The sequence below is a fragment of the Pleurodeles waltl genome, chromosome 2_2 (genome assembly GCF_031143425.1).
Source record: "Pleurodeles waltl isolate 20211129_DDA chromosome 2_2, aPleWal1.hap1.20221129, whole genome shotgun sequence".
Classification (NCBI taxonomy): Eukaryota; Metazoa; Chordata; class Amphibia; order Caudata; family Salamandridae; genus Pleurodeles; species Pleurodeles waltl.
In genome coordinates this window covers 176,585,636-176,598,903 of record NC_090439.1, presented here as the reverse complement: position 1 = coordinate 176,598,903, position 13,268 = coordinate 176,585,636, and the positions used below count along the sequence as shown (strand labels likewise).

Here is a 13,268-nt window from a genome sequence, read left to right as displayed (position 1 = left end):
ATCGTACAGAAAGTAAGTATTACGTCTGTATTTCTAATGATTGTCTCCTATTCCACAGAGATGGCTTGAACCAAGTAAACCTCTAAGGAAACAGCTGAAAGGTTCGTAGATTGCTTTGTAGTTACGTTATTGTGCTGTTTGGTTATTTTTATATAGACAAATTGAAATGTAATATGAATATTTCATTAGAAATCTGGTACATGCGCTGCATATAGTTTGTGCATCCGTGAGGAAACTTGACTGGTATTTTCAGATTTTAAGTAGAAATGTGTCCGTTTAAACAATGCTGTAATGAAATTGGGTCATTTGTAAATCGAATCCTAGTTTGGTTTGCGAAATACATCTTGGGGACATTAAAAAAGCTAACCTAGAAATTCATTCCACCTGTTGCTTACAATTGGCTTTGTGATTTGTAACTGACAGTTTCTAGTTTTGTATTTGCTCGCTTTATTTGCTTTAGGCTGTTCAGGTGGGGTTCGTCCATCGTATTACCCAAATCTTGTGTACTGTATTCTTTCCTGAAGGCGCTTTCTGCAAACAGGCCTTTAAATCTTGTTATTATCTTGCCACATTTTCTGTGCATTGAAGGACAGAGGTCAAATGTCAAACTCTCTCTGGTGTTTACTTTTCTTTTTCTGACTTCAAAGTGAAAGATCCTATATAACTGTTGAGGATCCCTATCAGAGGTGAGGGTGTAGAATTATTATTCATTTTTTTAGCACACAATTTTTTTTTATTGTGCTGACGTTTCAGAATATATCAGAATTAGTACAAATTAAGCATTTTTTTGTAAATCTGAAGTGTGGTGGAAACAAACCTTTGAATACGATCAATACATCTAGGTAATGACATTTGCACACATTGTGTGCAGTAAAACTGTATTTTGGTGCAAATGTAATGGTCATTTAAATTGAAAATGTGTTGTCTGTAATGGCAGGGCGCTACCACACCATGCATACTCCACACTACGCTACTTTACTCTATGCCCTTCCCCTCTGTAGCATGCCACTCCATTCTGAAATACTCCACTCTACAACATGTCAACTTCACTCTGTGCACCTCCACTCTAAGACACACTACACCACTCCAATCTATGGCACTCACTTTACAACACAATATACCACTCTACAATCCTACACTTCAATCTACCCTGCTTCACTCCATTCTATACCAATCCACTTCAGTGTACCCCAGGCTACCCCACCCCATTCCACTTTATCGCAATCTAACCTGATCTAGTCCACTCCAGTCTACCCCACTCCACCTAATTTCAGTGGCGACTGGCAGCTTTAGTATGGAGGGGGCGGAAAGCACACACACACTCATTCTTTCACACACAGGCACACACGCACATCCATTAACAACACTCATAACATTCAAACATGCATGCACACACCAAACATTCATTTTAAAAGTTCACACACACTCATTCTTTCACACACACACGCACGCACATCTATTAACTACACTCATAACATTCAAACATGCATGCACACACCAAACATTCATTTTAAAACACCACACACACACACACACACACTCATTCTTTCACACACGCACGCACATCCATTAACAACACTCATAGCATTCAAACATGCACGCACGCACCAAACATTCATTTTAAAATATCACACACACTCACCTTCAGCCTCGAGGTCCCAGGAGGATTGGGACTGCTGCCTTCCCTACAGTCAGCCAATGAGGGAAGGCAGCAGTCCCAGCCTCGTCACAGAATGGGATAGGGTCAGTGAGACTGCTGACCCCACCCCACTCTGTGACGAGGTGTCACTGATTGACACTCGCCCTGGGCAGTTCAGGGCTTAAACCTGAAGCGCCCAGGTCGAAGTCAATGGGTGACACTTTCCTTGTCACCCAGGGGAGGGTCTCGAGACACCTTTGCTGAGCCTAGGAGGTCATGCCCATAGGAGATGTGACCTCCTCAGCCCAGCAAAGTTCAGCTCAGGCAGCCAGGAGTCTGCGCCAATTGTGCATGTCTCACTCCAGGCTGTCTGAGCTGAAAATGAACAGTGTCTGTCAGGGTGACCTTTGTTCAGCCTGACAGACACTCTTCATGAGGGGCAAAAGGAGAGGGGGCATGGCCCCCTCCGCCCTAAAGGACGGGCCGCGCCTGCCCAATTTACCCACTCCACTCTACTCACTCCAATCTGCCGCACTCTAATCTATCCCCCCCAATTACTCACCCCACTCCACCCCATCCCACTCTAACCCAGTCTACTCCAGGCCACTCCAACCTACCCCAGTCCACTCCAATATGATCCAATCTACTCTACCCCACATTACTCTACCATACTCTACCCCACTGAACTCCAATCTACTCCACTCCACTCAATCTAACCCAATCATCCCTGTCCCTTTCCCCATTATGCTCCATTCTACTCCAGTCTACCCCACTCCACTGCAATGTACCCCACTCCAATCTGCCCCAGTCCAGCCCACTTCAACGTACAGCACTCCAAACCACTCCACTTCAGCCTACCTGACTCCACTCTAATTTACCACACTCTACTCCACTCCAGACCAGTTTACTCATCTGTATTCCAATTTACCCCACTCCCCTCCAAATTCCACTGCAATCTATCCAACTCTTCTTATCTAATCTACACCACTCCCCTCCAATCTACCCAACTCCACCACGGTCTACTCCATTCCAGTCTACCACAATCTACCCCACTCCAATGTACCACAGCCTAACACACTCCCCCCCAAATCTACCACATTCCAGTCCACCCAATCTACCCTGCTCAACATGTTCTAATCTACCCTTCTCCACTCTACCACACTCCACTCCAGTGTACCCCACTCCACTCTACCACACTCCAAAGTACTCCAAACCAATCATCCCCATTTAGTCTATCCTACGCCATTCTGCTCTACCCTACTGTACACCATCAAGTCTACCCCACTTCATTCCAGTCTACCCCACTCCACCCTAATCCCTCTCACTACACTCAAATGTAGTCAACCCACTCTTCCCCAGTACATCTCAGTCCACTCCAATCTCAACTCCACTCCAAACTATCCAACTCCACTCCACCCCAAACTATCCAACTCCACCCCACTCCACTCCAGTTTACCCCACTCCACCCAATCTACCTCACTCCACTCTACCCCAGTCTGGTACACTCCATTCCACTGTACCCAGTCTGCCCACTCCATTTCATTCCAATCTACCACATGCTTTCAAAAACTACCACACTCCATTCCAGTCTATCCCAACCCACCCCACTCCATCCCTCTCCAGTCTACACTACCCCACTCCACCCTAACCAAATCTACTCCAATCTACCCAACTCCAGTCTACCCTAATCTACTCCAACCTACCCCAACCTACCCCATTCCACTCCAATCTACCTCAACCTATTCCATTCCAAACTACCCCATTTTCATCTGTTTTACTCAAATTTACCCCATTCCACTCCAGTCTACCATACCTTAATCCACCCAATCTCCCCTGATCCACTCTGCTCCACCCCACTCCACTCCTATATACCTCAATCCACTCCTATCTACCCCACTCAAATCTACCACATTCCAGTCCACCCAATCTACCTGCTCCACACATTCTGATCTACCCTACTTCACTCTACCACACTCCACTCCAGTCTGTCCCACTCCTATCTACCCAACTCCAAACTACTCCAATCTAATCAGTTCTTTTCAATCTATCCCACTCCATTCCGATCTCCCGTACTGTACATCATCAAATCTGCCCCACTTTATACCAATCTAATCTGCTCTGATCCACACAGTCTAACCAAATCCACCCTAATCTATCTCACGCCGCTTGAATCCAATCTACCCCACTCTTCTCCAGTATATCTCAGTCCACTCCAATCTCGATTACACTCTAAACTATCCAACTCCACTCAACCACACTGCATTCTAATTTACCCCACTCCACCCATTCTACCCCAGTCTGGTACACTGTATTCCACTCTACCCAATCTGATTACTCCACTTCATTCCAATCTACCACATGCTTTCAAAAACTACCACACTCCATTCCAGTCTATCCCAACCCACCCCACTCCATCCCTCTCCAGTCTACACTACCCCACTCCACCCTAACCAAATCTACTCCAATCTACCCCACTCCACCCTAACCAAATCTACTCCACCCTAACCCAACCTACCCCATTCCACTCCAATCTACCTCATGCTTTCCAAATCTACCCCACTCCATTCCAATCTAATCTAATCCACCCAACTGAATTCCACTCCGGTCTACACTACCCCATTCTACCCTAAGGTACTCTACTCCAATCTACCCCACTACATTGTACCCCAATCTACTTCATTCCAGTCTACCCCAACCTACCGAATACCACTCCAACCTACCCCAATCTTCCCCACTCCTAACCACCCCGTTCTTATTTGTTTTACTCAAATTTACCCCATTCCACTGCAGTCTGTCCTACCATAATCCACCCAATCTCGACTGCTCCACTCTACTCCACTCCAATATACTCGACTCCACTCCTGTTTACCCCACTCCTGTCCAGTCTGCCTCATTCGACTGCACTCCACTCTACCCCAATATATCCATCTCCACTCTTACCTGCCTCACTCCAATCTGCCCAGCTCCACTCCAGTCTACTCCTCTTCACCCAATCTACACTACGTCACCCAGTCTTCCTCATTTCAATCTACCCCACTCCAATCTACTCCACTCTACCCCACTCTTTCCCAATCTGTCCAACTCCATTCTACCACATTCCACTCCGCCTCACCCAACTCTCCCAATCTAGCCTACTCCACTCTACCCCAATCTACCCCACTTGAAACTACCACTACCTCAATCCATTCCATTCTACTCTACTATAACCAGTCTGCCCCACTCCGATCTACCCCACTCCACTCTTCTCCAGTCTACATGACTGTGCTCCAATCTACCCCAATATATCCCACTCCACTCTACCCCAATTTACCCCATCTACCCCACTCAAATCTACTTCAATCTGCTCCACCCCAGTCGACCCCATGCCACCATAGTCAACACAGCTCCACTCCAAGCTACCTCCATTAAATCTACCCCACTCCATTCTACCACGCTAATCTGCCCAACTCCCCCACTCAATCTACCCCGCTCCATTCTAACCCATTCGGCCCCACTCTAATCAAACCCATTGCATCCAACTCTAATCTACCCCAATCAACTGCACCCCATCCTACACTGCTCCACCCCCACTCTGCTCTACACCAGTCTACCCCACTCCACTCTACCCAGTCTACTCCATTATACTCTATACCACCCCACCCCACTCCAAGCCACTAACTTTTAGCCATGCTGAACAACAGCCATACTGGAATACTTAATGGGTAAAACACATAGTCAAAGCCAATAGCTCTTGCATTGGCGATACCTATCGGCTTTGCCAAAGCTTGTTAGATCAGTGGCGTAGTCTGGCCCTCTGTGTGTTTAGGGGGTGGGGGTGGGACTTGGCCTCTGAAGTGAAGTGCCTAAGTTAGTTGGACAAGTGGCAATTTTGATTTATCGTGCATGACTAGGGACTTTAATTCTAAACTGAAATACCCATAGGTTAACAGTAGAGGCATAGGCGATAGCTTTTGCCAAGGAATACAGGTACATTTAGCACAGGCTATGGTCGGGATGAAATGTAGTGGACTGTTAAATATAAACAAATCTGATTATTTTGAGGATAATGTTGTCTACAACGGAAAACAATGTACTTGACGTTTCATGAAGCTCAAGTGGAAGCGATCATTTAGAATTGAGATTCTTACCACGTCACTAAGTGATATTTTTAAAGTATAGAAGACATGAGGTGCAAAATTGGCGTCAGTAATTTCAAGTAAAAAACTATGTATTAGATTTTGAGCTACCATATAAGGATGTGGACACAACGGAAAAGAAATAAATTCAGTGGGAAGAGTAGATGTATGGCTTTTGTGAGATTTACAAATTGCCCAGGAAGCACTCCTGGAATTCCATAATGGCTGACGAACCCCAGAAGTACGCTCCTTTTCTGAATATATGTAGATTGTCCACAAGGCAGAGGATCCTTTTGACACCTGTTGTAGTCGTGCTTTTGAACTTTAATTTTTGCTGTGGAGAAACCCTCTTCCTCAATATGACATGAACTTTTGGAGTGCTCCTTTCCCATAGCCTCCCCAGAATTAGTTATTGCAGACTTTTTTGGGAGTATATTTAAAAGTGCTTCTACTGTTAGCATGTTTGTAAATACCTAAAAATGTACAGGATTGTGCTTGTTACGTATATATTTTTCATGATAATCCCGTGACACTATACATCTCAAGCCTTTATTGCAAATTAAATGGGTAAAATTCCACTCAACCTTATTCTGTCAATAAAATTATGGAATTGATAGTAACAGATATTCTCTTATGCACTTACTTTCCACCTGGCTCACCAAAATGAATCTGAATTTGACCTTTACTGATTGAAATTAATGTGTATGAACGTAGATGAGCAGAAATCCGCCTTTTCACTAAAATGCTTTGCTGCACCTCAGTATTAGCTCAAACCTCACCCAAGGGAGTTGAGTCAGTTGGCAGGCACAATGGGCAATAGTGTCAGGTGCTGTTATATGGCTCTTGTTTCTTAGCTTTTGGAGGCAGTTTTTTGAGTTTTTCCCTTCAAGCTCAGCTGGTGACAGTGACACTGAGTACCAGTAGAGCCTTTATTATTTAAGAATTGTGGAGCTGGAAGCGTGATGTAAGGGGACGGAGGTGGAGGGAAGATGGTGCCAGGGATGCTGTGCAGCTTCAGCAGCTCTGCCTCTGTGGTAGGCTGCCTGTGATTGGCTTGTACAACACCTCACTGTTGTATACTTAAGTTGATGGAGGTGCATTTAGAGACTTTTGGCTGATGCCGGTGCACCTCAGTGACCACAGCCTGCGGTCCATCCGTCCAACCAGGGCTTGTGGGTAAAGAAAAATATAGTTGTCTCGAGATGTACGCAGTCTTCCAGAGTCATTAGAAATTCCAAGAGGTGTAAAAGTTTGATGTTAAATAGAGGAAGATTGAGAGACTTGACTTCTGCCAGAAACAACAACATAGAAAAAGGCAGTAGAGGGGTTAAAGGTGTTGGCATCGCTAATGGAGATCTGGTTGAAGGGCTGTAGAGCGTGATGGCGATGTTGGACACAAAAAAAAACTTGACATAGTGGGGAAGTGTCAGTAATGATGGATTCCTTTTGGGGACAACTGGAAGGCAAGGTGACCAGAATGGAATTTGCTGTGATAGGAGTGGATTAAAAATTGCAGCAGCTGGGGATTTGGATGGCTCACAGAGAAGAGGAGCAGAACTCTGACTGAATTTGGTGGTATGGAGTTGGGGTAGTCTTGGCAATGGAAAGCATGATCAGGATTTTAGAGACCATAAAATGTATGGCTCACAGTAAAGCCCTACGTTGTTGCCTAAACATAGACTGCCAAACGTTTTGAGAGGAAATTAAAAAACCTCTGTTGGGATAAATATGGCATGACAAAATGTGCACTGGATGAGCTGGGGCACTAGGTACAATAATTCTACTCAAATCTTCTTAGTGGTGGTAGTGCTCTGATACATATGTTAAGATTCAATTGGAGGGATTATTATAAAGGAAACTGTTAGATGTATTTGTTACTTGCCCCACCTCTGTAATGTAACTCTACCTTCCTTGTACTCACTGGCTTTCATCGTTCAGACCCCTTCCTTCACCTTTCCTCCTATCCTTTTTTTTTATCTTTGCTGTAATTCAGACGTTGTTTCAATTCTAAACCACATGAACTTAGCTTCTGATATAAACTTCTTCCTGTAGATTTATCACATTCTGAATATCCCTGTGTGCTAAACTGGCTCCAGAAACTATCATAATGGCTCTTCTCTGCCGGCTTGTGACTTTGGCTCCACTCGGCATTAAAAGTGGCACAAGTGTGACATCACGGAGCATATAGCAACACACCTTCAGTTCTGTTTTTTCCACCCCATTTAACTCAGATCAGAGCTGTTCTCTGTGATTTCTTCACATTTCTCAACATTTTTCAAACTTATTCGTAGTTGGGCTCTCGCTCCTAAATGGGACTGCTGGCTTAGGGATGACAGCACTTTTATTTGTAGGCGACTAGGCCACTCCTACAACAAGTCACAACTGTTGGCTCAACCATCCCGGCTCACAAGCAGTACCTTGCCAAAACCCAAACAGTAAAAGCTGTTTCCTGGCAGCCTTATTCATGGACTCTAAATTGCGACATCTCAGGGGAGTCATGGTGGAATGGAAATTACCCCTTCCTCATGTTAGCAGTAAGTCTCAGTCACACAAGGAAATGAAGGAGATGCAGGAACGTTTTCAATAGGTTTATTGAAAAGACTGCAATCTACGTTAAAATGCATGAGCTGCAATGATTAGGATAACAAACAATAAAAGAAGCATAATTGTGAAGATAAGTCATCAATACAAAGACCCCCACCATCTTGCAATAAACATGAAATGCAAAATCCCTAGCATAGTGAACCTAATCCCTGACCTTATGAGAGCTAGGTAGGATAAACCTGATCTGCCAATACCATGCCCATGAGCAACTCCCCCCCGGCCTTTGTTACCTTGCAGTGAGGTCTCTAGGTCAGACTCTGTGGGAAATCAAAGGCTGATTTCTGCAGTGAGGTGATGTGCAGCATAGATGGCGTAGATGGAATCTGGAAGGAATCCATCTGATAATCTTCTCTGTGTGAGATGTATTTATAGAGATCTTGTAGGACCCCTGACGCAGGTATGTTCCCAAACAATTGATAAGGAGGCAAGCTTGTGGTGGCAATTATGTTAACCATTCCCAACAAGTGTACATTATGTTCCTGTCACACATAAGTGAGAAAGGGATATGAAGTGAATACCTGCATGCATTACTTGATTATGACGGTGATAGTGACGCCTTCACAGAGTGGCAAACCAAAACATTTCTCTAACTATAAACAATAGCAGCCATCTTAAAAGAAATAATAAAATAAATGGACTATGACAGAGCAAGCTAAGTAGGTTAAAAGTCACTAGGTAACGATGCACAGGCCTGCAAGCCAAATGATAAGCTAATCTTCTGATTCCCAATAAAAGCTAAATTGGACTCACTATCAAACTTAGTTTGCAATGGAATGGTAGATTGATGCTATTCTAGCCAAATCTCTTTTCAGTTGCTTGGTCCCGATGACAAGCTCCAGACTTGTTGGGTCTAGGTGTCACCTTTTCTAAACCACACCTGGCATGGCTGAAGTTATTGGAGGTGCAGCAAGTCCTACATTGTTGCCTAAACCTAGACTGCCAAACCTTTTAAGAGGAAATTAAAAAGCCTCTGTTGGGATAAATATGGCACGACAAAATGTGCTCTGGCTGAGTGGGGCACTAGGATTCTACTCAGATCTTCTTAGAGGTTGTAGTGCCCTGATACATATGTTGAGATTCAGTTGGGGGGGATTGTAATAAAGAAACATGATACATGTATTTGTTACTCACCCCACCACCATAATCTATCCCTATCTTCCTTGCTTTCACCAGCTTTCATAATTCGAACCCATTCTCGACATTTCCTGCTATCCTTTCTTATCTTTGCTGTAATTCAGACCTTCTTTCCCTTCTAAACAACATGAACTTAGTTTCTGATGTAATCTTCTTCCTGCAGATTCATCGCCTTCTGAATGTCCCCAGGTGCTAAACTGAATCCAGACACTACCATAATGGGTCTTCTCTACCGGCTTGTGACGTTGGCTCCACTCTGCATTAAGAGTGGCACAAGTGTGACATCACGGAGCGCATAGCAACACACCTTCAGTCCTGTTTTTTTCCACCCCCTTTGCCTCAAATCAGAGCTGCTCTCTGTGATTACTTCACATTCCTCAACGTTTTTCAAATTTAACATCAGTGCATTGTTGAGATATGGCATCCCAGAAATATCAGATGTCCATATCCAACCCGCAAAGGTCTGTTTGTAGAGCCAGGGGTCAAAGCATAACACAGCGTTTTGGGCAATTGCAGCCTCTTGAAAACAAATACTGGTAAGGTGGCCAAACCTTTTATGGCCTACGCATGCGATAAGTTTCACTCGATGCTGGTCGTAGTCAAGGTCAACCTCGAAGTCCAGTTATTCATCGTCGTCCAAGGTTGAAGAGGAGGCAGAGCTCAGCAGCATCAGGATTGCTTCTACCATTTAATGAGGCTTTACTTCATACCATTAGGATGGCTGGGATAAAGTCTCTCTCAAGCCATGAAACGACTCATAGCCATGCATTATATGCTGGCTTCAGAGTTCCTATCGTTCTTCAGTCACATTCCTCAGGAGAAAACTTAGTGGTGTGGACCTCGCTGTGCATCAAGGAGCAACCATGTTTAATTCCCTATGGCACTCCTGGACTGAAAAAGATTGCCATTGGTTGAGGAAAAATTCTCTGCCAGTAGCTTGGCCTTGAAATCCACATGTGTGCTTGCCAGAAATACCCATGCCGTATTGGACCAGACACATATGGTGGTATCATGTTTACTGGACCACCTGAAAGACCACTTTGTGATGATGATGAGGGGTGAACTGGATGCCCCTAGGCATATCATCAGGTTAGGCCTGGACACAATGGACTATGGGGGTCATTCCTACATTGGCGGGCAGCGGTCGCGGCCCGCCAAGCGGGAACCGCCGAATGACCGCACCGCAGTCAAAAGACCGCAGCGGCTATTCTGGCTTTCCCGCTGGGCCGGCGGGCGACCGCCAGAAGGCCGCCCGCCGGCCCAGCGGGAAACCCCCTTCTACGAGGATGCCGGCTCCGAATGGAGCCGGCAGAGTCGAAGGGGTGCGACGGGTGCAGTGGCACCCGTCGTGATTTTCAGTGTCTGCTTTGCAGACACTGAAAATCTTAGTGGGGCCCTGTAAGGGGGCCCCTGCAGTGCCCATGCCAGTGGCATGGGCACTGCAGGGGCCCCTAGGGGCCCCATGACACCCGTTACCGCCATCCTGTTCAGGATGGCGGTAAGGGGGTCGGAATCCCCATGGCGGCGCTGCACGCAGCGCCGCCATGGAGGATTCCCTGGGCCAGGGGTAAACCGGCGGGAAACCGCCGGTTGCCCTTTTCTGACCGCAGCTTTACCGCCGCGGTCAGAATGGCCAAGGAAGCACCGCCAGCCTGTTGGCGGTGCTTCCGTCATTTTAGCCCTGGCGGTCGCCGACCGCCAGGGTTAGAATGACCCCCTATATGTCCAGAGCCATGGATTATTCCATAGCCCTGAGGAGGCATACATCGGTGAGGTCCACCAGCTTCTTCAGTGATGTGCAAAGGAGTCTTATGGATATGTAATATGACAGGGATCACCTGTTTGGAGGCAGAACCGAAGTAGTGCTAGTGCCCAATCTTTGGGGCTGCAAGCCCCAGGACGAGACTACAGATCGTATTTGACGTTTCATGTCTTCTCCAAGTGTTTTGCCTTTTACCAGGCTCAGCCCTTCTATCCTGTCCAGCAGTCTAACTGATTTCTGTGGCAGTAGAAGACTGAAGATAAAGGAAGAGGCAGACAAGCCCATCAACCCTATTCCCATTGCTTCTTTTCTTCCCCCTCTCTGGAAAGGATTTCCAGCTCCCCTTTACAGGAGCATGGGCAGACAATTGGAGTGAAGATGTCGTTCTGTCTGCAGGCCTAGAGGGCCATAACATCACAACAGTGGGTGTTGCAACTATTAGAAAGTGGTATGTCTTTCCCACCTCGCTAGCATCTCCCCGACCCCTCCCTCTCCGTCCCTGCATTTCGAGGATCACTTTTGAATTATGCAGCAAGAGGCGGCTGCCCTGCTCTGAAAGTGCAATAAAGTTCATCCTACACCAGGGAATTATGCAAGGGTACTACTTTCTTTATTTCCTGGTTTCCAAGAAGGATAGCAGTCTTCAGCCAGTTCTAAACATCGGACTTTTGAACGTCTGCTTTCACAATAAAAAGTTCAAGATCCTGTCCCTGGCCGAGGTGCTTCTGGTGTTAAAAGCTGAGGACTGGCTAATCTTCCTCAACCTGCTTACTCATCATGCATCTGATAAAAGTGGTCTCCTAAAAAAGCTGTATAAAGATATTTCAATAGGATTTTTATGTGGTTGCTTTTTCATTTTTATATATTGATTTGTATTTTGTGTGAAAAAATGAAATGAAAAAGATGCTTCTGGTGTAAAAAGCGGGGAACTGGCTAATCTTCCTCAGGTTGCAGGATGTGTATTTCCACATACTGTTCATACATCTGATAAACAATAGTCTACAAGAAATATTTATAAAGATTTTTCAGTAGGATTTTTATGTGGTTGCTTTTTCATGATACATGGTATTTTGATTTTGCGTGAAAAAAATTAATGAAAAAGGTGCTTATGTCAAATCTATGTCAAATTACACCCTTCCAGAAAGAAACATAAGGGCCAACGGATAAGATCATGTTTTGAAAGGTCATGAATAAAAGCAAAAGAATGATAGCCTCGAGTTGTGTACTTTACCTGAGCAACATTCACACCTTAATCAAGTGAAAAAAAGCAGTACATGCAGTTATGTCCCGATGCCATATCTGTTTCTCATCCGTTAAAAAAAAACATGAATGTTGGAAGTTCGTGCCATTATGAGCATTGTGTGATAAAACAGCCAAAATAAAAGTATGAACTTTGTTTCGTGCTAATCTAAGGTAAATATGTTCTGTTCTGAGGTAAAACATTTTTGTTTGCAAACCACTTACTCTTAGAACATTCTTTGGGTGTTTTTAAACTTTTCATTGATTTTTCATGAAGAAACATTACCAAAGCTTCAGCAAGACTCATTATTTTTTGTGGCCACTCTCCGATATCAGCGTCAATGTATCATTCACACTCAACATAATTTATTCCAGCGAAGACCGATACAAATAAGTTCCCTTACAATGCATCAAGGCTGCGAAATAAGTTCTGGTAAAAGGTCTCGTTCTCCTGCTTTGTATAGTGATCGGGGCACTCCACTTAATCACATCATACCCTCAACAGTTTATTCCATATGCCTGGAGAGCAAACACATTAATTGCTTTCTTTAAAAAGAATGATAACTCAGTACCTAACCTTTATCTTGGTGCCAGACCAGTGCTAATTTTGTGCTGGTGGTTTCCATTTTTCGGCACTGCTTCTTTAATTGGCACCTTCGACCATTATGCCAGTCTGTCACATGGTGCTGCTGTCTGTCAAATTTAGAAACAAGCACAATAACAGTTGTTTGTTAATTCAGTATGTACTGAAAATGACTAATACCTGCAGTCAAAG

General features: G+C 44.8%; 1 protein-coding gene across 4 annotated transcripts in view; it reads left to right on the top strand.

Moving 5' to 3' along the window:
• The window catches only part of PTPN3 (protein tyrosine phosphatase non-receptor type 3), a 1,694,656-nt gene that overhangs the window by 639,275 nt on the left and 1,042,113 nt on the right, over positions 1-13,268 (top strand). For all 4 annotated transcript variants that reach the window (XM_069219598.1, XM_069219596.1, XM_069219595.1 and 1 more), the window contains one exon: positions 59-101. In XM_069219598.1, coding sequence (XP_069075699.1) covers positions 59-101 — 43 coding nt within the window. The remainder of the gene's footprint in view (positions 1-58; positions 102-13,268) is intronic.